This window comes from Arachis hypogaea, chromosome 14 (assembly GCF_003086295.3).
Source record: "Arachis hypogaea cultivar Tifrunner chromosome 14, arahy.Tifrunner.gnm2.J5K5, whole genome shotgun sequence".
Classification (NCBI taxonomy): Eukaryota; Viridiplantae; Streptophyta; class Magnoliopsida; order Fabales; family Fabaceae; genus Arachis; species Arachis hypogaea.
This window is the reverse complement of record NC_092049.1, coordinates 10,886,361-10,911,588: the sequence shown is the minus strand read 5'-3', so window position 1 is coordinate 10,911,588 and position 25,228 is coordinate 10,886,361. Positions and strand designations below refer to the sequence as shown.

The 25,228-nt window shown below is 36.8% G+C and overlaps 3 protein-coding genes across 6 annotated transcripts; 2 read left to right on the top strand and 1 right to left on the bottom strand.

The window, feature by feature from the left end:
- Positions 1–780: 780 nt before the first annotated feature.
- LOC140178473 (uncharacterized) lies at positions 781–2,449 on the top strand. The gene is made up of 3 exons (XM_072215563.1): positions 781–957; positions 1,039–1,257; positions 1,496–2,449. The coding sequence occupies exons 1-3, from the start codon at positions 781–783 to the stop codon at positions 2,447–2,449; spliced, it is 1,350 nt and encodes a 449-aa protein (XP_072071664.1).
- A 1,482-nt stretch (positions 2,450–3,931) lies between these two features.
- Positions 3,932–4,834, top strand: LOC140178472 (uncharacterized). Its single transcript, XM_072215562.1, has 2 exons — positions 3,932–4,036; positions 4,229–4,834. The coding sequence occupies exons 1-2, from the start codon at positions 3,932–3,934 to the stop codon at positions 4,832–4,834; spliced, it is 711 nt and encodes a 236-aa protein (XP_072071663.1).
- Positions 4,835–14,410: 9,576 nt separating this feature from the next.
- Positions 14,411–19,434, bottom strand: LOC112741466 (2-succinylbenzoate--CoA ligase, chloroplastic/peroxisomal). 4 transcript variants are annotated; one of them, XM_025790467.2, is made up of 10 exons: positions 19,101–19,434; positions 18,367–18,439; positions 17,886–18,063; positions 17,708–17,806; positions 17,103–17,200; positions 16,812–17,005; positions 16,532–16,659; positions 15,563–15,960; positions 15,119–15,321; positions 14,411–14,730 (listed from the first exon to the last, which is right to left on the bottom strand). In XM_025790467.2, exons 1-10 carry the CDS (start codon positions 19,301–19,303, stop codon positions 14,601–14,603), a joined length of 1,704 nt encoding a protein of 567 aa, XP_025646252.1. In that variant the 5' UTR covers positions 19,304–19,434; the 3' UTR covers positions 14,411–14,600. The 4 variants fall into 4 exon arrangements, with proteins under 4 accessions (XP_025646252.1, XP_025646255.1, XP_072069853.1 ...); XM_025790470.2 differs by having other exon boundaries at positions 18,262–18,439; positions 19,101–19,419; XM_072213752.1 differs by having other exon boundaries at positions 17,103–17,191; positions 18,262–18,439; positions 19,101–19,384.
- Positions 19,435–25,228: the final 5,794 nt, after the last annotated feature.

Below are 25,228 nucleotides of genomic sequence, written 5' to 3'. Positions count from 1 at the left end.
CTCCCTTATCTTAGCCAAACAAGATAAGATAAGATAACTACCGTCGCCTATAAATAGAGGACCCAGGTCCCTTCAGGTATTCATTCATTCCTCACCCCTTTTACCTCTCAGATCTATTCTGACTTGAGCGTCGGAGTGTTTTTGCAGGTACTGCCACCCATTGCTCCATCCAAGTAATCTGGCATCCGCCTCGACCCGCAAATTTCCGATCCATCACTCAACCCGTACCGGAGGCATCTACTATATTGGCGCCGTCTGTGGGGACTTGCAATCTCCGAGGAGCAATCTCCAAGCCACCATGATAACTCCCGAACGAGGAACCCAACCCCCGAACACCAAGAGACTACTACCCATGGGAGGATAGCAAAAAACAAGGAGAACGATCCCGAAATACTGATCGCCAAAAACCTGGGAGAAAAAGCAGCTCAGCTAATCCAAGACATTTGTCTCCGAGTACAAGAACTCGAGGGACGAGTCCCAACTAAGGAAAAGCACCACATCGAGGACGGCATCCACGCGACGTCCTAATCAAGATCCCACCATGAAGCTAGGCACAGTAGATCGTTGGAATGGCGGCACGACAAAAGACACGATCACAACACCTCTCGCGACCAAGGACATCAGCACGGTGCAAATGGCAGAAAACACGCCAGGTCGCCCAAACGACGACACGGCAAGAGGCACAACCGGAGTGTATCTCGCGACCCGAGCCCTCGACATGACGCCGACGACGACCGACAAAATCGAGAAGCCAAACGCACAAGAAACGACCACGTGATCATGGGAACTACCCCCTTCACTGAGAGAATCCTAAAAGCAAAACTCCCCAAAGGTTTCGACAAGCCTACAGACATGAAGTATGACGGAACCAAAGACCCCCAGGAACAACTAACGGCCTTCGAGGCCAGGATGAACCTGGAAGGGGCCCCCGACGCGGTTCGATGCAGAGCCTTCCCGGTAACCCTGGCTGGACCCGCGATCAAATAGTTCAACGCCCTTCCCAACGGATCCATAGCCAGCTTCCACGATATTTTGCAGAGATTCATGGCACAGTTCACTACTAGAATCACCAAAGCCAAACACCCCATCAGTCTATTGGGAGTCACCCAGAGACAAGACGAGTCCACGAGAAAATACCTCGACCGATTCAACGACGAATGCTTGACGGTCGACGGACTCACGGACTCAGTCGCAAGCCTCTGCCTAACCAATAGACTCATGAATGAAGACTTCCGGAAGCACCTCACTACTAAACTGGTATGAACCATGCACAAGATCTAGGGCGTCGCCAAAGAATACATAAACAACGAAGAGGTGAGCCAAGTCGTAGCCGCCAATAAACGGCAACACGGCAACTCACATTATGGCAACGCAGCACCTCGACAAACCCACCAAGAGATAACCAGAAGGAACACTCCAAACCAGCAAACATAAACTGACCTCCCAGAGTCGGAAAGCTCTCTAACTACACCCCCTAACGGCCCCGATCACCGAGATATACCACCAAATAGCAGATCGAGGAATCCTCCCAAGAGCCCGACAACTCAAGGAAAGAACCGGCGGCAACAAAACTCTATACTGCGATTGCCACCGAGGTTATGGACATAGAACACAAGAATGTTTCGACTTAAAAGATGCCCTCGAGCAAGCAATAAGAGACGGGAAACTCCCCGAGTTCGCCAAAATTATCAGGGAACCAAAGCTTGTGGAAAGAGATAGATCACCTGAAAGAGAAGGACGCAACCCGAGGACACAGAGACAACACCCCAGGGAAAGCCCAGAGACAGACCCGACCATTATTGTAAATGTCATCACAGGCAGGGACAACCCGGATAAATCGAAATCGGCACTCAAGAAAGATCTCAGAATCCTGGCAGTCAAAGACCAAACACCGACCACCACCGCCGGTAGAGCAGTAACATTCTCCCCCGAAGACTGCCAACACGACACCTCGGCAGAAGACGCCCCTTTTGTCATCTCAGCAAAGATCAGAACCGGGCTAGTCAGAAGAATATTGGTGGATACAGGAGCAGACTCTAACATCCTCTTCAGAGAAGCCTTCGACAAACTCGGACTCCGCAACGACAATCTACAGACACACCGCAACGGAGTCACCGGACTTGGAGACAACTTCCTCAAACCAGACAGTTCCATCGTCCTTCCCCTCACAATAGGAACGGAAAACCAAAGGAAGACAATCCTATCTGAGTTCGTGGTACTAAAAGACTCCACCGCCTACAACGTCATCCTCAGAAGAAAAACAATTAACGACCTCTCCGCCGTCATCTTCACCAAATACCTTCTCATGAAGTTCACAGCAGATGATGGCTCCATCGGAACCATTCACAGAGACCGGGAGATCGCAGTAGAATGCGACAACACCAGCTTAGCCCTGCGAAAGAAATCTCGCAACGCGGCCGGCATATTCTTAGCCGACCTGGACGCCTGACAAGACGGTCAACCTAGGCCGGAACCAGAAAGGGGACATGGATAAATTGTAAATAGGGCAAACCAAAGAAGAATATACTTTCATCAACAAGAACCTCCCAGACGACCTTAAAGAGGACCTCTCACGCCTTCTAAGACAAAGCAGAGACTTGTTTGCATTCACACCTGCCGATATGTCAGGAATAGACCCCGATCTAATGTCTCACCAACTAGCCGTGGACCCCAAGGCTAAATCCGTGGCACAGAGGAGACGAAAAATGTCTCCCGACTGAGCAGCCGAAGTCAGAAAACAGGTTAAAGCCCTCCTCGAAGCGGGATTTATTAGGGAACTGCCCTACACAACCTGGCTGGCTAACGTTGTGCTAGTCAAAAAGGCTAATGGAAAGTGGCGGATATGCGTCGACTACACGGACTTGAATAAAGCCTATCCAAAAGACGCCTTCCCCCTACCGAACATTGACGGGCTGGTAGACGCCGCATCCGGCCACCAGTACCTCAGTTTCATGGACGCGTATTCCGGATACAACCAGATACCCATGCACCGACCCGACGAAGAGAAGACGGCCTTCATTACTCCCGACGGCACATACTGGTACACAGTCATGCCCTTCGGCCTAAAAAACGCTGGAGCTACCTACCAAAGGCTTGTCAACAAGATTTTTCAAAACCTTTCAGGGACCAAGTTGGAAGTCTACATAGATGACATGCTCGCCAAGACCGAATTCGGCGAGCAACTCATCAGCGACCTTGAACTTATAATGAGCACCCTAAGAAGACACCAAATGCGCCTCAACCCGACAAAATGCACCTTCGGGATGGAAGCAGGAAAGTTCCTCGATTTCATGATCACGCAACGTGGGGTAGAAGCGAACCCCAAGAAATGCAGAGCCATCCTCGAAATGGCAAGCCCAAAAAATCTCAAAGACATCCAGAAGCTTACCGGTCGACTTACCGTGCTATCCCGTTTTCTGGGGCAATCAGCGTAGAAGGCGATCCCTTTCTTCAAACTGATGAAGAAAGAAACCCCCTTCAACTGGGAAGCAAAATGCGAAGAGGCATTCCAACATTTCAAGAAAGTCCTAGCGGAACCCCCGGTTCTCGCCAAACCCCAAACAGGAGAAACCCTTTACCTATATCTCTCCATAACGGAAGAAGCACTAGCAGCAGCCCTTATCCGATAAGACGAGAATAAAGCCCAACAACCCATCTTCTTCATAAGCAAAGTCTTACGAGACACGAAACGCGCTATTCACACCTTGAAAAACTCGCCTTCACACTCCTCACGGCCTCCCGGCGTCTCCGACAATATTTCCAGGCCCACCCCATTACGGCTCGTACCGACCAAGCGGTCACATAAGTCCTACAAAAACCCGACCTAGCGGGGAGGATGCTTGCATGGTCCATCGAACTATCCCAGTTCGAAATAAAATTCGAACCCCATAATGCGATCAAAGCGCAAGCCCTGGCAGATTTTATCGCCGAGATGACACTGGAAAACCCCACCCTCGAAACTTGGAAGCTACACGTAGACGGCTCATCCAACACCACCTCCGGAGGAGCCGGAGTGATACTTGAAAGCCAAAATAGGGTCATAATCGAATAATTCATTCGGTACGAGTTTCCGGTCTCAAACAACCAAGCAGAATACGAGGCTCTATTAGCCGGCCTAACCCTAGCCAGAGAGGTCGGGGCAAAAATCCTGGAAGTATGCAGTGACTCACAGGTAGTCAGCTCCCAAGTTAACGAAGACTACTAAACACGAGACCCCGTACTCCAACAGTACCTCACCAAAGTAAACAAGCTAAATGAAGAATTCGACCGTGTGACCATACAGCACGTCCCCAGGGAACGAAATGCCAGGGCAGACCTCCTCTCGAAACTGGCCAGCACGAAGCCAGGACAAGGTAACCGGTCGCTAATTCAGGAAGTCGTCAGGACGCCGTCTGTATCAGTGTTGGCCGACACCATCCTACCAGTTTCCAACCAGGAATCATGGACCTTCCCTATCCTACAATACCTCCTTGATGGAATTCTACCCGAGGACACTAAAGAAGCAAATCGAATAAAAAGGGAAGCCGCAAATTACACTGTCGTAATAGGACAACTATACAAACGAGGAATTTTGCAACCCCTGCTCAAATGCATCAAGCCCGGGGACACGGAGTACATACTCCGCAAAGTTCACGAAGGCTGCTGCGGCCATCACATCGGAGGCAAGACACTGGCTCAGAAGATCATCCGAGCCGGATACTTCTGGCCCACAATCCTTAAAGACTCCATACAGACAGTAAAAAACTACGACAAATGCCAAAAGCATTCAGAGTATCACAAAGCCGCCCCATACCAGCTCAACATCATAACGGCGGATCGGCCATTCGGAACTTGAGGCGTCGACCTTGTCGGCCCCTTCCCAACGGCCCCAGGATCACTCCGGCATATCATAGTCGCAATAGACTATTATACCAAATGGGTCGAAGCCGAACCCCTGGCCTCTATCATGGCAGCTCAATGTCGCAAGTTCCTCTAGAGACATATCATAACCCGGTTCAGCATCCCGGAGGTCATAATATCGGACAATGGAACCCAATTCGCCGACAAAAAGTTCAGGAAATTCCTAGAAGGACTACATATATCCCAGCACTTCAGCTCGGTAGAACACCCCCAAACAAATGGACAAGTCGAATCGGCAAACAAAATAATAGTAAAAGGACTCAAAAAAGACTCGACGAAGCCAAAGGACTTTGGGCCGACGAGCTCGGATCGGTACTCTGGTCGTATCGGACCACCCCCAAAGCTCGACCGGGGAGACCCCTTTCCGCCTCACGTACGGGATAGAGGCCATCATCCCTGTCGAGATCGGGGACCCTAGCCCGAGAAGAACCATCGGGGGCAGCGACGAAGACGCCGAGCGAGACCTCACAGAAGAAATCAAGTCCATAGCCCACATGCGAGAGTTGGCCTTAAAACAAAAAATAAAGATAAGGTACAATCACGGCATGATACAGAGAGACTTCTCACCCGATGACTTGGTCTTATGACGAAACAACATCGGAGCTCCCACGCCAGGGGAAGGAAAGCTCACCCCCAATTGGGAAGGCCCATACCGAGTCAAAGGAATAGTCGGAAAAGGAGCCTACAAGCTGGAAAAGCCCCGAGAACCTGGAATGCCGCCAACTTGCGGCGATATTACACGTAGGCATACCCCACACCTTCAAAACTTGTGTTTTACTTATCTTATTTTTATGTTCATTGCCAGTTGTTTCCAGGTACTCTTTCCCCACGAGGGTTTTAACGAGGCCCAAAAATCAATAAAATTCCATTAACTTTATTTATACTTTCCTTATATTCCCCCTAAAGTGGAATAAACACACGGCCACTACTGGGAGACTAATCACCCCAGGGCCCAATTAACGGATATGCACAAAATAAGGATTACACGACCCCACGACGGTTCGCCCATCCCAATTAATTCGGGAGCAAAATAAAGTCAAAATAAACGGCTCAAAACCAAACATGCAAAAACGGCCCAAATGGCCAAAAACAACATAAAACCAAAGTTTAAAGTCGTAATCCACGGTCATACAGCCACACGGCCAAAACACCAAACATAAAAACTACAAGTCCTCAAAATCCAACACGACAAAATATAACAAAAAGCTACTAAAGGTCGACGATCTGGCCATCACGGACAGTCTTGAAAGCCCTCATCACAGACACGTCCACACCCAGCGCCAGAAACAAAGCTTGAGCTCTCATCGTCTTCTTAGTGGCTACAATGGCATCCTTCGCATCAGCCAGCAACTCCCCCTTTTCCCTCTTCAAGGCAGCGACCTCGGCCTTCAGAGTATCCACCTCACCAAGGAGCACGGCAGCCTGAGACTCGGCATCGGAAGCCCGCCTTCATTCCTCACCCAACTGAGATAAAAGTGAAGTCTCAACCTTGAAAAGACGAAGGATCTCGGCCCCAGCTTCCTCAGAAGACTTCACTGCTCTCTCTCTCTCTCTCTCTCTCTCTCTCGCTACCTCGGCAGCCTCAAGTTGCTCTCTCAGCTTGGCTACATCGGCTTGTGAGTGACGTAGCTTCTTATCCAACAGACCGACCTAAGCCGTCACGAGCTCAGCCTTCCGAATAATAACAGCAAATTGAAGAAGGGAGCGATATACCGACTTGGCCTGAAAAGCCACGTCGCAATCATCAAAAAACCCCTCAGTATCGGGCATCAGATGCTGGTTAATAAAACCCGAAGCATTGAAGCATTGGTCCATCACAGTAGGCACGACAACCTCCTCCTCCAGGTTCTCACTGCTGATCTCCTCAGGCCTCTTCCGTTTCCGAGAAGCCTCGGCAGTTCAGACTACAATTACCTCCTCCTCTGGTGAATTCACGGGACCTGGGGAAGCCTGAGCACCAACCCTGGCCCCATCCGAGATCACCTCCTGTGAAACAACCCGGGAATCCGCAGTAGGTTGAGATGCAGGGGTAGAAGGAGAAGCCGACGATTCCTCCTTCCGATCCATAGTAGCCTTTAACCTTGCTAGAGAAGTCAATCCACCAGCCATCTCAACTGAGAAAAGAAAAAAGAAAAAACATAAGTCCCAAAATCGGCAAAATAGACACAAATAAAGGAAATAATAATCACACACCAATATATGTTCGGCAGGCCACGGGATCCCCCATGACGTCCCGGGGATTCAACGGTCGTTCCCCAAACAGATGCCAGAGGATACCAGCAATATCCTTATCCTCCAGAGACAAACCATCATATGTGACTTTCGTCAAAACCGACAGCCCGGCGCCGAAGTTCCAATATGTCGGGAACTGACGTTGGCCTTCTAACGTCAGCCAAAAAGGATGATGCCCCCGGACGGGGCGCACCTTAAAATATTCCCACTTAAACCCGTGAAAGGAGTCTTCAAACAACCCGAATATATGACGATGAGGCTGAGCCCTAAACGACATATATCCTTTTTTATGCTTTCCCTGCTTGGTCGGAAGAGTGCATAAGAAGAGAAAAAGAAAAACAGGAACGGAGACCGGAAGCTCAAGATATTCACACACAAGCTCAAAAGAGCGAACAACTGCCCAACTATTCTGATGAAGCTGAGACGGTGCCACGGAGCACCGACTCAGTAACTCCTGGACAAAGGGCGAAAAGGGAAGCCGCACGCCAAGCCGAGTAAACATCGATTCATATACCCGCATCCAATTCGGAACGGTCGGTGAATCGAGGTTCAGGTAGCAAACCCGCTCATCAGCGTCAGGGAGGGCGAGCTCATACTGCCAATCTGCATCACCGCCTCCGCAAATCGCCTCCTGATCACGGAGCCTTCGGGGATCCGCCTCCGTCATCCGCGACGGGACCCCCCAAACGTTGCTAGTCACCCAAGCATAGCGGGAGGGAACACCCCTAGAAGGAGCTATTGGAGCCCCCACACCCTCATTCCTCCGCCATTGCATACCTAAAATAGGGAGGAGTACCACCGTCAGCCTACTAACACTACGCAGAAGCAGAAAGGACAACCAAAAACCTATCACCTACTACTAGCCACGCAGTGGTGCTCAGTCCCTCCAAAAACGTAAAACCACTACACCCACCCAAAACATAGTACCAGAAAGCAGCAGGCAACAATACATGGCAAATGCAGAACAACAAAAACCACAGAGTGACAAAGGCAAAAGGAAACCAACCTGGTAATGCGAAACGTAAACCTGAAAGATATTGAAACAGGGAAGCAGAAACTCAACCGCGGAGAGACAGAACAACACCAGAGTAAAAGAGAGAGAAAGAGTTTTCACAGAGAAGAACCAAAAAAATGAGACGAACGAGGGAAGGAAAAATAGAAACCAAAACGGTTTCAAACCAACAAAAAGACAAAAATACCCCGAGGAACAAACAAAGCGCAAAGGGTAAAATCGAAAAGTAGCCTAAATGTCCCCTCGCAATAAATGCTCATTTGGAAAAGGAAAACTGACAGCACACCTCGAGAAATGAAACGGATGCAGAAAAATGGAAGGCTCGCATCAATCAAACGACATGAACTCCAAGGAAGACGAGCCTTAGCTGAAACACGAAACCCAGCACCGGCGCACCGACCTCGCGCGGAAAACGAAACCCGCTTGGGGACTCCATCCCAACAAACCAATGAAAGAATCACCAAACGGTCAAAATCATATCCTTCAGCGATAGAGACCGACCTCACTCGTTCTCTCACTGCGGGGGCAACTGTTACGGATCGGACCCACGGATTCCGCATCCAACATAACCTCTGAACCCGGTTACCCGGGTCCGACCCACATCATCCTTCCAGAAGGCCCGAAACTGGCCCATTGAAGCTCCTAACCAACTTTCGAATTCAAACGTCTCCCTTATCTTAGCCAAACAAGATAAGATAAGATAACTACCATCGTCTATAAATAGAGGACCCAGGTCCCTTCAGGTATTCATTCATTCCTCACCCTTTTTACCTCTCAGATCCATTCTAACTTGAGCGTTGGAGTGTCTTTGCAGGTACCGCCCCCATTGCTCCAGCCAAGTAATCTGGCATCCGCCTCGACCCGCAAGTTCCCGATCCATCACTCAACCCGTACCGGAGGCATCCAGTACAAAAGGTATCTAAGTTATTTTTTATATAATAAAAATGATATGCTTCAAAAAATATTTGTATATAATTTATTAACAAATATATAAGATATTTACCATAATTTTTATTTTTAATAAAAAATATTATTCTATTAAAGTGATGCATTTTAAAAGTGTATAAATGAGATTTTAATTAAAAAAATATATAAGATAGCAAATGCTATTTTGTTTTAATTTTATCCTTAACATTTAGTTTTAATTTTATTTTTAGAGTTTTAATATGTTTCAATTATACCACTAGGATAAACAACATTAATTATAACTAATCAATTATATTATAAAATTGACCAAGATAAATATTAAATTATTTAATAAATAAGAAAATAAAATAAATTTAATTTAATTTAAATAATTTTTTTATTATTTTCTATATATATGAATCAGAATGTGATTTTATATATTTTGATTAGTAGTTTTTAAAAAAATTATTATTTTGTTTACTAATATTTTAAATTTTTTATAATAATTTCATAGAACTTGATTAATATATTATTTTTCATAATATTTTTGTTAAAAATTTTTTAATAAAAATATATCTTAATTTTTGTCTTTAATCTTTTATATTTATTGATTATACTAAATTTTTTTATAGTATGTTTTTATCAACTACATACATTGTCTTTTCTATCTTCTTTTATTTTTTAATTATTTTGTTACTTTATTTTTAATTATTTATTGGACTTTTACTCCATATATGTTTATTATATTTCACTTTCTCTTAGTCTCAATTTCATAATTAACTTTCAATTATAAAATTAAATAGTTTCTTTCAAAACATGCTTAAATATATTATCTATTATATACAATCATTAGAATAAACAAATAAATATAAATTAAATATATAATTTAATTTTAATTTAAACTTAAAACTAAATGAATTGTCATAAAAATAGCAACCAATTTTATTTAGTTTTTCTATAATTTTATTTAAAGGTAAAAATTTCTCTATAACTAGTAAATATATAAGATAAATAACATATATGTAATTTTAAAGTTATTAATCATGACTATAGAGAATTTTCTAAAAAAAAATCTTATAGATCAACATGTAATTTTTTTTATTATTTTTAAAATTTTTCAGACTTATCAACATTTAAGTTGTTTATACATCACTTCTCAAAGTATTATAATTTCACAAGTTATAATATCTGATGTTAGTTATTGTTATGTATATGAAAAATGTGACTTATTTATTATGTATCCATTTATCTTCTATTAATATTTTATAATAAGGATACATGTAACTTTATAAAAATGATATAATCTAGACTTTGATTATCTAAAAATTTACTGAGTGATTAGAATAGCTCTACGTTACGAACCAATGAACCTTAGCAATAGAGATGATAAAAAAAAACAACTAAAACAGGTATTTGTTGAGATTACTCACGTTTTTTGGTTAGATGTGGACCCGTAAAATTCTCACAACTCGCCATGCAAAAATAGATGGGGTACAGACATAATTATCCACTCCGTGAGACCCATTAAATCCACATGAATATAAAATTATTAATTTATCCTAATTTATATATACATAAATTCATTTTTTCGAATTTAGTAACTTTAATTCCTATTTTCAATTCGAATCTTTTTTTTTCAGACTCATTCTCTGTCCCCTCTCTCTCTCTAACTCGCTTTCTCTACCTCTCAAGTCTGTCATTACGTTGCTCAATATCGTCCTAAAAATTATGTTATTATATTGGAATATGCTTTTATGTTTTTTCTTTTAAAATGTTATTTTTCATAATGAATATATTCTGAATTGTGTTAAATTATATTAAATTGATTATTGTATGTTTATTATACTATGTCTTTTTGTGTTAATTTTTTTCAAAAATTTTTAAAGAATATTTGTAGATACCTAAGGAGATCTGCATTTCTTAAGAGTATAATTAAACAGAAATTTGCAAAGATGGAAAAGGGACAATGGCATTTTTTTTAAACGGGAGTGATAGATGAACAGAGGACTTGTCATGCTTTCTTGAGTACTAATTACCATACCTAGCTAGAAACGGAGATCCAATCTAAATCGATTTAAGAGGAGACACGTAGACTTCATTTGCATTGGTCCTTTAAGATAATGAACTTAAGTTGGATTAATATTGGATTAAAATTTTAAGTCATTGTTATAATAAATACTATACTATTTAATATTATAACACTTAGTATAGGTAAAAGTTGGATATTTACAAGAGTTTTTTAATTCAAATTAAAAAATTTTAATTATCTTTTTCTTTAGTTTTAAATATTATTTATTAATGTAATAAAAAAAAGTAAAAATAACAATAATCACTTACATAATTAAAATAGATAATTCTAATATATACATGACACTACATATATCAACAATTATTGTATATAATAAATATTTTTTTTGTAATGACTATTTATATAATATATTACACAATTTTTCTCATATTAATATTTCATGAATTTAAGATACAAGATATTATTTAATATACAAAATAAGTAACTTAAGTCATCATCTAAGACAATGGTGCAAATACTTACTTACTTATTAGTATTGAAAATATGTAAATAGTATAAATTGATATTTTTTTTGTATAAAAATAATAATAAAAGTTATTAATTAAGTTAATTATATAATTAAAAAGTTATAAATAATTTTTTAAATAATAATAAAAATGAGATCACTATTTTCACATATTACAAGGTTTATAAAAAAAAATTGGACAATAAATCAATTCTTAATAGATTATACATTAGTCCTGTCAAAAAAAATAAATAATTAATACATTATATATTATTATTTATATACTAATATAATATCTATTATCGATTATTAAATTTATAATTAATTTTTAACCCAATTTTTGGTAACTAAAATTTAAATAATTGAAATTATTAAATGCTAAATATTTTACACCAAATCAATTTTATTTTTGTTATTGAAATTAAAAAAGAATCAGTTGTTAATAAATTCTAAATTTAAATTTAAATTTGAGTAAAAAATAAAAATTATTTTAAATTTTATCTTACTAACTAGAATTAATTTCAATATAAGAAATTATTTTGTATATCATATTATAGGATGGTGTGGTTATTTTTTATTCTTTAACAGTAAATATTATCAAATAAAATGGTGTAAGAAATTAGAAAGAAATTTATTTGCCAGTTTAAGAAATATTAACTTATTTTTCAATAGAATAAATTATATACAAAAGTTGTTATTGGTTTCTCTTCACACTAACTAATACTCAGTAATGGTGTTTCGATACACCATGTTACCAAGAAATATTAATCAATCTAATAAATTTTGTAATGACATAAGTCTATTATAAGTTTAAACATTTAACAATTATGTCATAAAAGGTGAAGCTTGAACAAAGAACAATGTTGATCATATTGTTTTGACTTCAAGAATGAATATGGTATCAACAAATAAATTTGTTCCAAGTAAATTTTAACATAGACAAAAATCCATAAGTATTGCTATTAATAATGAGATATTAATCTATTTTAAAGACAGATACTTTTTTTCTACAAATTTTCTAACTTAGCATGTCAAAGACTAATCCACCACATATTGATGCTCTATTTATTAAAGGCATGTCGCTAACTAATGAATTATTACACACACAAGACGAGATTCTAACTTTAAATACTTACTTAAGCAGACAAATGAGATGACCATTTAACCAATCCAATTTGGTTAAGACAAATACTAATTATTTTTAATATTTTTAAATTATAAAATATTTATAATAATAATAATAATTATTATATATATTTTTATTTAATTTTTTAATTAAAAAATTATATAATTTTATGTATTATCCCGTGCAGGACACGAAAATATACACTAGTTAAAATATAATAATTAGTTATTGTTGATAATAAATTGGTAGATAGTATATTGATACTATATACTTTTCCTTTCAAAAAATCATGCCTCGTAAAAAGAAGGTAGTAAGAATTTCATTCCAACAAGAATAAAAATAAAAATAAAAATAACGATACAATTAAAATGATTAAGGCAAAACTTTATTATTCTATAATATAGTTTGGTATCTATTTTTATATAATATAATATTATAAATAAATTTATGTATTTTCTAATTAATTTCAAAACAAATAAACACTTTTAATTTTTAAAAATATTAAACAATTATTACCATATAAAACAAGAATTTAATTTTCATTCAAGTCTGAGTGTACAAGTGTTTTTTTCACAGATAATTAATTATATATTATCATATTAATAAAAATAACTATTTTTTAAATATTTTAGTTAAAAGTCATCTAAAAATATGAATTTAATTTAATGATCATATAAAATTATTTATACCAGCAACGCATTAAAATTAAACTCATAAAATAATATTGTATAATTTTATTTCTTTAGCTTCTCACGGATCCAAATATAGTTTGATTAAAATGTCATGATATATTTGACCTTATACGATCCTAAAGTATTGAAATGTGTGGTTGATTTTATATTTTGACCCTCATGACTTTAATTGAAACATAATAGTTGACGTTTGTAACTTTAACTGAAATATGATTAAAAAAAAAAGAGATATACTTGACCTAAGTTACTTATTGTTATTGCTTATGTTTTTGTTTACTTATGTAGAAATTTTAACCAGCAATATTCATAGTAGGGAATGACTTGAAGTGGATAGACTATGTGGGAAAGTCAAAGTGGTTCTTGTGGCATGTTTACTCTCAAACCAAAGATTATACTGTCACCAGTAGTAGGGAATGATCAAGTATCTGTCATTAGTTATATGGCTTTTCATCACATGTCTTTTATTTTTGTTTGGAAAGCTAAGAATTAAATTCTTTTTCATGTTTTGGAACAAACAAAAGTTTATAATTTCAATTCTAATGAGAATTCTAATTCTCACATTTACTATATTTATAAATCAGACCAAATTCAATTCCATTCTCATGTTTATAGTTTTAAAAATTGAAAAATCCAAAATATCCTTACAAAAGTATTCAATCCTTTTTTAGTTAAAGACAAATTAGTAAAAATTAAAATCAATAAAAATTCAATTCTATCAAAATTATGTATTATTCCAAATTATGAATTTAAATTAAAAATAGAATTAAATTATTTTCTTAATAGAATTAGAATTTTTCTTCTCATAAGAAAACTTTCCAAACACACTATGAAAATTGTTTGATATTTGTTATTACACCTTGCATGGTCTAACAACAAAGGAGGAGAGTTGTCTAAAGCAACTGGAGTGATTGCATTTTTGCATTGATCCTATTTGTTTCAATTAGCTATAATGGTTATTAATTATATGATTTTTTTTAAATAAAAAAGAAAAATCTGTCAGTAGAGAATGTTGATTCAAATTTCTTACCTTTATTTTCCAACTGATTGATCTTCTCAAATGTTTCAATACTCTTTTTGGTGTTTGGCAATGTTAATATCACATGCCTGAGGTATCACTTGCAAAATTTGTTGATGCAGCATTTTGGATTCAACCAATTCCATTTTTGTTAGTTCACAAGTCATTGTGCCCTTTAAGCTATTCAAAGATTACTATGCAAAGATTGTAGCCGGCACATTAATTCCTTGTGGATTTGGTCTCTTCTTACTTTTCCTGTGGTAGTGAGTGGAAAAGGCTTTCCCCACAGTACAAACATCTTTGGTATCTTAAACCTGAAAAAAGATTCAAAGAAACCTTTACTAAACAATTATTATATACTTGTTCTATTTTTAAATAATTGTCCACTAGAAATGTGCGTTTAGTTTGTGTTTTCATTTTCTGTTTACATTCTCAGTCTTTTTTGTTTTTAGAATTTTGTGAAGTGAAAACAGAAAATAAGATTTAATTGTTTTCACTTTTCACTATTCACTATTTTCTCTTTTTTTCTCCACAAAATTCTGAAACAAAACACTAAAAACAAAAACAAAATGAAAAGCAAACTGAACGCTATATTGATTTTTGAATGTATTTTCTTGTTTAAGTGGATAGTTATTTTCCCACATCCAGAATAGTCCACCTCAAAAATTTAACAAACATGGAATTTAGGAGACATACACATACCTGCTTAGATTATGTTGAATACAATATTGGTGGAGACTCCTTTTAGATATGTGAAACTCTTGATTTGAATTAGATTGATCTAACCATTGCCAATTTTCTGTTAGTTGGATACATGCTGCTACCATTTCTGTAAGATAGGCATCTGGGATTCCTACAACAACAACACTTGTAATCCCTGGATGTCCTTGTAGAATTGCTTCAACCTGATTCAAACAAAAAATAGTTACATTGTAAGGATCATGAGGCAAGTAAAGACAAACACTTTCCAAAACAAAAGAAAATGAAAATTATAAAATTTTGGAAGTAGAAATGTATGACCCTTTTGGAGAATATAACTCTGAAAAATAGTAGCATTTTCATTTGGTTTATGTTTCTGCCTTTTCCATACTAGCTTAAATTTACTTTATGATAAGGCAAACAAGTTTGATGACAATTTCCTATTACCTCTTCAGGGTAAATGTTCTCCCCACCACTCTTGATTCGACCATTTGTTCGTCCAAGGAGCCACAAATTACCATGATTATCAATTGATCCAATGTCACCTGTATCAAACCATGCTTCACTCCTGCCATTTGATGAACTTGTGAGAGTTTGATCCCAATACCTGAGCATTGTGTGTGGTCCTCTAGTTAAAATTCTCCCTATGTGACTAGTGCCATCATCTTCGCATATTTTAAGTTCTACATGAGGTGCAGCTTTGCCAACACATATACCTTGAGGCTGGTGAATGGAATTTGATGATGCTGCCTCACCAACTATTTGAAGGTTCTGGCTAATGGTGGTTTCATGCATTGGATCATAAAGGTTCATGAATGTCATTGAAGAACATGTCTCTGTCATCCCTTTTCATAAATGAAACAGATTACAAACACTAAGGGAAAAAAAAACCCAGCAAATTTCAGTGTTACAAAAAGGTATAAGGACAGAAACAAATTTAATGTCATTGAAGAACATGTCGCTGTCATCCCTTTTCATAAATGAAACAGATTACAAACACTAAGGGAAAAAAAAACCCAGCAAATTTCAGTGTTACAAAAAGGTATAAGGACAGAAAGAAATTTAATGTGGTCTAGCCTTTCATATGTTCTAAATACTTCTTAATTTTTATATATGGTGTTCTATCTATACACTTGTAATGCAAACAAAATTTTAAGCAAACATTCAATCATATATTCTTACGTAAGCAAAAATAACTGTTTTTATATTCATCGGTATTTGAATGGAGAACAAAATGAATGAATTTCTGATTGAATAAAAATGCAAAACTATTGTCTATGATGTTGTCAATGCAATAAAATTACACTGTAAAATACAAGAAAAAGGAGTAGAATATCAGGCTTTTGAGCTACTCCTAGACTATTTCTAAGAAAGAAAGAACGGAAGCACACCATTATTGGGATAAGAAAGGCATACCATAAGCTGAGATAAGCTTAGCTTTACGGAAGAATAAGTTAGTATCCTTGATGAGCTCAAGTGTGAGGCTTCCACCCCCATTAAGTATTTTCTTTACGGTTTCTCCCCCTTTCCATGTCTCTTTGTGCCTATCAATATCAAAGTACCAAATCATGACTCAGGATACTTCTAAAACAATATAGTCCATAGCTCTGATTCTTGGCCTAATGTCGGGAGACATCAAAGTAAATGAACCAGAAAAAGCAAGTTTTTTCATTAAAAAAAAAACACTGGCACATGCCTAATTAGAGAAATGAGACCGGCCATTATTGCAGGGACTGTGATAAGAGATGTCACCCCGTATCGCTCTATGGCATCAACAGCTAATTTTGGATCGAACTTCGGCATCAAGACATGGCAACCTCCAACCATAAGCATGGTCAAAGCCGATGACAATCCCCCAATATGGCATAATGGAGTAGTATGCAGATAAACCTATTACAGAAAAATAAATAAAATAAAATAAAATAAAATAAAATACAAATTCCATAAGCTATAACAAAAGAAATGGATGTAACAGGAAATGGCATACATCATCCTCATTGTATCCAACTATGGCAATCTTTGCTAGTGATTGTACGATCAATGCTCCATGGCTTAGTGTTACTCCTTTAGGCTTTCCTGTTGTTCCTAAGGTTAAGAACATAAATAACTTCAGGAATGTTCTTATCAGAATGTAAAATGTAATTAGCTTGTAAAGAGTAATTTAATGTTTCTTTTCCTAGAACTAAAATTAAGCTCAACGACACTTTCAAAAAAGACTTGAGCTTTATTCCTATTGCTCATTCTATAGGGTTGCCTCGTATAAACCAAACTTTGAAAGTTAAATTGCATTTAGTCAAAGAATTTCATTTCATATAAGTTTTGATGCATTACTTTAATAAATCAACAGAATCCTGGGAATGGCAGACTTCTGCTGATTTAAATTCATTATGCAGATGTTGAGATGGTACATGGATTATTGTTTCCCTGAAGTTTTAGTTTATTGAATCGTTCAAGAACTGCATAAATCATTCCCAATCATATAGTTCTCATTGTTGTTAAATCAAAGCCATGATTCTCCACAAAAACACAAACCACAAGCAACAATTAATAGTGTTTTCAGGGAAAGTAATTAACTGAGTGAGAATCTTGTACCTGAAGTAAAGCATATCATTACAGCACCGTCTGGTGCCCAGGAATAATCAAATGGTAGAGGCTTTACACGATGCTTCTTGAGCATTTCTGAGTGCAACACTGCATAGCATCAAGAATAGTTAAGAATATTATTCAAGCCAAAAAAGGATTTCTATGGACCATACTTTATCTGACTAACCAGCAATATCATTCCACTGCTTTGCTAAATCTGAGGAAGTGGAATCCAATAAAGCATGCCATCTCAGAGATGGAACATCCGTTTTCAGAAGTTTTGAGTACCATGTTTGGCTGCTCTCATCAGTGACTAACATCACTGGCTTCACCACAGTCATTGCGAATTTCGCCTCTTCAAAACCCTGCGGGACAAGCAAAATGTTTAACATAATGTTATGACTTACAATAATACAGTGCGAGTTACTGAAACATATGCAGTTTCAAGAAAATTTGTATTAATTATTAAATGTGTTCTAGAAGAACGCAAAGTAATTTTCAATAAGTTTGAGAATGTATGCAAAAGTATGTGAATGAATGAAGAGGAGGAAAATTGAAGGTACCTTAGAATGGCTCGTTAGAATGAAAAAAAGGCTTCTTAAGTGCTTCATTAACTTAGCAAACATACCAATTCAAAAAGCTAAGCTAAGAAATCAGGCCCCACTCACCCAGCGATAGTTCAGAGGTGCGGCTATTCCACCAACAAACGCAATGGCTAACAACCACTCGAGATACCAATCACTGAAAAGAAAGGCTCATCTATCATTCACAAAAATAACGAGACAGGAAAATATGTAGGAGATATAAGACTCTAATAAGCCTCCTCACATATAGAATTGGAGAAGAACTTGAGCATGAAATTTGGACTTATAGCAGCTATCAACGATGCGACATGCTAATACACATTTCACTATTTTAAGAAAGAGGTACAGTGTGAACTTCTAAGTACATCTAAATTTTACTCAAGAATCCTGAGTTTTGACTCAGTTTTCTAACTCTCACGTTACAACATAAATTTCAGGGGATTCTATGATGCCTATATATATAATGCCTAAAACTGCCTAAGAATTTGGCTACTTTACTAGGGAGCGAGACCAGATATTTGAAGATATAAAACATTGAGAATTTGACCAGAGCTTAGTTATTAGTAGGAATCATTATCACAAGTTGATTAAAATTGTTACTGTGTGTGAAACAAACAAGTGTTTTCACAGCAGGTTAATAGCTCAGAATCAACCTCAACCACATTGGTTTATTGCTCAAACATAAGAAGGAACCACATCATAGCTAATCCAACTACGAATGTAAGCCAAAAAAAAAATGGCGCTTGCAACTTACATTTCATTAATTCAAAGCACATTAACATAAACTGCATCAATTGATGAGACCTTATCTCTCGTACCTGTTGAATGCCGAGATGGCAATTACATCCCCGGATGTGACACCTAGGTCGAGCAAGCCTTGAGCCAAGGCCAGAACTTGCTCCACAAGCTCTCTCCCCGTCTTTTTCCGGTGACCGGCAATTGTGACCGGAACATGTAGCCGGAGAGTCAGCAAGCGACTCAAACATTGGCATATATGAGGGAGAGAGTGGTGTTTAGCCATTGATACTGCTATAGCTATACGTGCACAATGTGGTTTTGACTTTTGAATGTGTTAGGAGCATGAAAGATTGAAAGCGCGGTTTGAAGAAAGTATTTCTGTTATTATATCTTATCTATTAGCACAAACGGGATAGGTGTCAGTTTTCTATTGGTGCTCAGTTTACGTGGATTGATCGTTGGATAGGTGGGGGTATTTTCGGGTTTTCGGCAATAAAGTATAGTTAGCGCCTTTTGAATGTGTTCAATGGTGAATGTTATGTTGTAAAATAAATAAAAGATATACAAAATATAAAATAAAGATGTGTAAATAGAAGACTCTAATATTAATATAATTATTTTAATAACAATAATTCTTATATGTATTACTAATATTAGATATTATATAATGTATATAAAGAGAGAGAAGTATTCAATATAAAGAGAGAGAATATAAGAGAGAGAATGTTGTTATTATTGCTGTGTGCATCAAGGCTTAGATATGTACCTCCTGTTTATATATGCATGGAGTCTTTGTTTTCAACATTCATTTAAATCCATTTTTCTTGAGAATAGACATCAACGTTGATCCTTATCACAACACTCCTCTTTGATGTCCATTTAGGATTATTGCCTCGTTAAAACCTTACTAAAGAAAAATCCAGTGGAAAAAAATCTTAGTGAAGGAAAAATAGTATAATATCCTTTAGTGATGGGGACTGCCTCATTAAAAACCTTGTCAAGAAAAACCCATTGGAAAAAAAACTTGACCAAAGGAAAAAGAGTACACTATCCCCCTCTTGCCGACATCATTTAATGTCTCGAAATCGACGCATCCCAATCTCATGTACCAATCTTTCAAAGGAGAATTTTTGGAGTGACTTTGTAAATAAATCTGCCAGATTATCACTTGAGCGGATCTGTTGGACATCAATTGTCCCTTGATTTTGAAGATCGTGAGTGAAGAAGAATTTGGGAGAAATATGTTTTGTTCTATCACATTTGATGTATCCGCTTTTAAGTTGAGCAATGCATGCTGTATTATCTTCAAACAGGACAGTTGGAGCTATCTTACGATCAATCAGTCCACATGATGACAGAATATATTGGATCAAACTCCTGAGCCAAAAACATTCGCGACTAGCTTCATGAATCGCTAGTATTTCGGTATGATTAGAGGATGTTGCAGCAATCGTCTGTTTCGTGGACCTCCATGATATAGTTGTACCTCCATATGTGAACAGATATCCAGTTTGAGATCTCCCTTTATGTGGATCAGACAAGTATCCAGCATCTGCATAGCCAACTAATTGTGGCTTGGATCCATATGGATAAAATAATCCCATATCAACCATCCCATGAAGATATCAAAAAATTTGTTTGATTCCACTCCAATGTCTTCTGGTTGGAGAGGAACTATATCTTGCTAGTAAATTCACCACGAATGATATGTCAGGTCGCGTATTATTAGCAAGATACATTAGCACTATAATGGCACTAAGATATGGTACTTCAGGACCAAGGATATCTTCATTCTCTTCTTTAGGACGGAATTGATCATTTTCCACATCCAAAGATCTTACGATCATTAGGGTACTTAATGGATGTGACTTATCTATATAAAATCTTTTCAAGATCTTTTATGTGTATGTTGTTTGATGAATAAAGATCCCACTTTTTATATGCTCGATCTGCAGGCCGAGACAAAACTTAGTCTTTCCAAGATCTTTCATCTCAAACTCTTCTTTTAGAGTTTTTATAATTGTTGGAATCTCTTCAAGAGTCCCAATGATATTTAAATCATCAACGTACACAGCAATTATAATGAATCTAGATGCAGATTTCTTTATGAAAATACATAGACAGATATCATCATTCTTGAATCCATTTTTGGCCAGATACTCAGTAAGACGATTATACCACATTCATCCAGATTGTTTTAGACCGTATAAAGATCTTTGCAATTTAACTGAGCATAACCCCTGTGAATATTCATTGGATGGTTTAGATATCTTTAGTCCTTCAGGAACTTTCATATAGATATTCTGATATAATGAGCCGTATAAATAGGCTGTTACTACATCCATTAAATGCATATACAATTTATGATATGCACATAAACTGACCAAATAACGCAATGTTATCACATCCACTACAAGGGAATACGTTTTTTCATAATCTATACCGGGCCTTTGTGAAAAACCTTGTGCCACAAGTCGGGCTTTATAGCGCACAACTTCATTTTTCTCATTTCGTTTTATCACAAATACCCACCGGTATCCAACAGGTTTTACATCTTCTGGTGTACGGACTACAGGTCCAAAGACTTCACGTTTTGCAAGTGAGTCTAACTCAGCCTTCATGGCTTCTTTCCATTTTGGCCAATCATTCCTTTGTCGACATTCTTCGACTGATCTTGGCTCAAGATCCTTACTTTCATGCATGATATTCAATGCCACATTATATGCAAATATTTCATTGACAATTGTCTTATTTCGGTCCCATTTCTTTCCTGTAAAGACATAATTTATCGAGATCTCATCATTTTCACAATTTTCAGGTACCTGAACGTCTTCTGGCGTTAAAACTATATCAGAATTTTGGACAACTGCAGGTGTCTTTACTATGTCTTTTTTAATAGGAATAGTATTTACCTTTTTTCTCTTTCGAGGATTTTTATCTTTGGAACTGACAGGCTTCCCACGCTTCTGGCGTGTATTTGCTTCAGTGGCTATTTGTCCTACTGGGACATCAATTCGAATTGGGACATTTTCCACCCTGCCACGCTTCTGGCGTGAATTTTCTTCAGTGGCTACTTGTCCTACTGGGACATCAATTCGAATTAGGGCATTTTCCGCTGGTATATAAGATTTGGTTATCCTCTTTGTATCGGAAAATGAATCAGACAATTCATTTGATATTCTTTGCAAATGTATAATCTTTTGAACTTCTAGTTCACATTACCCTGATCGAGGATCTAAATGCATCAACGATGATGCATTCCAATTAAGTTCCTTTTCAGGAAGCTTATTCTCTCCCCCTAATGTTGGAAATTTTGATTCATCAAAATAACAATCCGCAAACCGGGCTTTAAATACATCTCCAGTTTGTATCTCAAGATACCTCACTATAGAGGGAGAATCATATCCAACATATATCCCCAATTTTTTTTTGTTGGGGTCCCATTTTGGTGCGATTAGGTGGTGTAATGGGAACATATATTGCACACCTAAATATTCTTAAATGGGAGACATTTGGCTGCTGGCCAAAAGCTAATTGCATAGGAGAGAACTGATGGTAACTCGTTGGCCTCAAACGAATAAGTGCTGCGGCATGTAAAATAGCATGTCCCCAAACCAAGGTTGGGAGATTCGTTCTCATAAGCAAGGGTCTAGCAATCAATTGGAGGCGTTTAATAAGTGATTCTACTAACCCATTTTGTGTGTGAACATAAGCTACTGGATGTTCAACACTTATTCCATTAGCCATACAACAAGCATCAAAAGCTTGGGAAGTAAATTCACCAGCATTATCAAGGCGAATTGCTTCGATTGGATTTTCTGGAAATTGTGTTTTTAATCGAATAATTTGAGCCAGTAATCTCGCAAACGCCAGGTTGCGAGAAGACAATAAGCACACATGTGACCATCTCGAAGATGTGTCTATCAGGACCATAAATATCTAAAAGATCCACACGGTGGATGAATAGGTCCACATATATCACCTTAAATCCTTTCTAGGAAGTCAGGGAACTCAAATCCAATCTTTACTGGTGATGGCTTTAAAATTAACTTCCCTTTAGAACATACAGCACAACAAAATTCACTAGATTTAAGAATCTTCTGGTTCTTTAGTGAATATCCATAAAAGTTTTCAATAATTCTCCTCATCATGGTTGTTCCCAGATGACCCAATCTATCATGCCAAGTTATGAATTCATTTGGGCTAGTAAACTTCTAGTTTACAATGGCATGTGATTCAATTGCACTAATCTTGGTATAATATAACCCAGATAAAAGTGAGGGCAACTTTTCTAATATAACTTTTCTTATTTGAATCATGAGTTGTGATACATAAGTACTCATGATTTTTCTCATCCATAGTCTCAATAAGATATCCATTTCGGCGAATATCTTTAAAACTCAACAAGTTTCTTCGAGACTTGGTAGACAATAGTGCATTATTTATTATGAATTCTGTTCCTCCAGGAAACAAAATTATAGCTTTTCCGGAGCCTTCTATCACATTACCCGAGCCAATAATAGTATTAACATATTCTTCTTTTGGCACAAGATGGGTAAAATATATATCACTTTTAAGAATAGTGTGCGAACTTACACTATCGCAAGGCAAATATCTTCAGAATATGTCCTTGCCATTTTTCTTCAAAAACAAATGATAATTATAAAATGAGTAGAAGTACATGCACAGTCAAATTATTCACATGAATACTTAACAAACACATACACATATCAAACTATTCCATTATTGATCAAATAGCCAATATTACCTTCAGAATCCTTAAAGAAATTAGATACATCATAATGAGTGGTGGAATTTTCATCATTTGAAACAAAATTTGTTTCCTTTTCTTTGTCATCCATTTTCAAGGATGCTTGATAAAGATCAACTAGGTGCCTTGAGGTACGACAGGTACGTGACTAATGGCCATTTCCACCACAACAGAAGCATTTATCCTCAATTGATATACTTTGCCCATTATTTCTTTTTTTATCCCACTTTTGGTGAGATCTTTCTTGTGAACATAATTTCTTTTTTCTTCCATAATTTTTCTTGTTATCAAAATCTTGCCATTTACCTCTTCTGGGGTTAATTGCCGCATTTACTTCAGGAAATGGGGCGGCGCCAACTGGGCGCGCTTCATGATTCCTTAAAAGTAACTCATTGTTGCGTTCAGTAACAAGAATGCAAGAAATTAACTCAGAATATTTTTAAATTCTTTTTCTCGATACTGCTGCTGCAGGAGCACATTCGAGACATGGAAGGTCAATAAAGTTTTCTCTAACATATCAGGTTTGAGGAAGTATCACATGATTGTACCTTTCTTCAAAGTCTTTCCACAGATCTGCAAGATCTTTTAATGTGGGATATTCATTTTTCAATCATTCGTCAAGATAACGATGAAGGAAAATCATGGCCTTGACCTTTATCCTTCTGGGATGTATTATTTTCAGCCTCAATGGTATCTTCAAGATCCATTGAATCAAGATGAATTTCAACATTTATATCCATGATAAATAATTATTTCCAAATATATCAAGAGCATTATATTTAAAATGAAAGAGTTTCGACCTAATAAAAATTTGTTACCTGGAGTCATCCTAAAATTTGATCAGAGTCTCGTGCTGATAACGTGTTGTAAAATAAATAAAAGATATACAAAATATAAAATAAAGATGTATAAATAAAAGACTCTAATATTAATATAATTAGCTCAATAACAATAATTCCTATATGTATTACTAATATTAGATATTATATAATGTATATAAAGAGAGAGAAGTATTCAATATAAAGAGAGAGAATATAAGAGAGAGAACAAAGCTCAGATATGTACCCCTATTTATACATGCATGGGGTCTTTGTTTTCAACATTCATTTAAGTCAATTTTTCTTGAGAATGGACATCCACGTTGATCTTTATCACAACATGTTAGAGGATTTTTAATATTGTGCCTAAATTATTCAAAAAGAAGTAAATAAATAATATTTAATAAATTTTAAATAATTTATTTTTTATTTTAAAATGACACTTCTTTTCTCTTTATTTTATAAATGTACATTCTCCTCCTTTCTAATTTTTAAAAAATTTCTTATTTAATCCATTTTAAATTTTTTGTGTTAACTAATATTAACTTTATTTATTTTTTAAGAAAAAATAAATTATTTTTTTAAAAAATATTCATTAACAAAAATTTTATTTTTTATC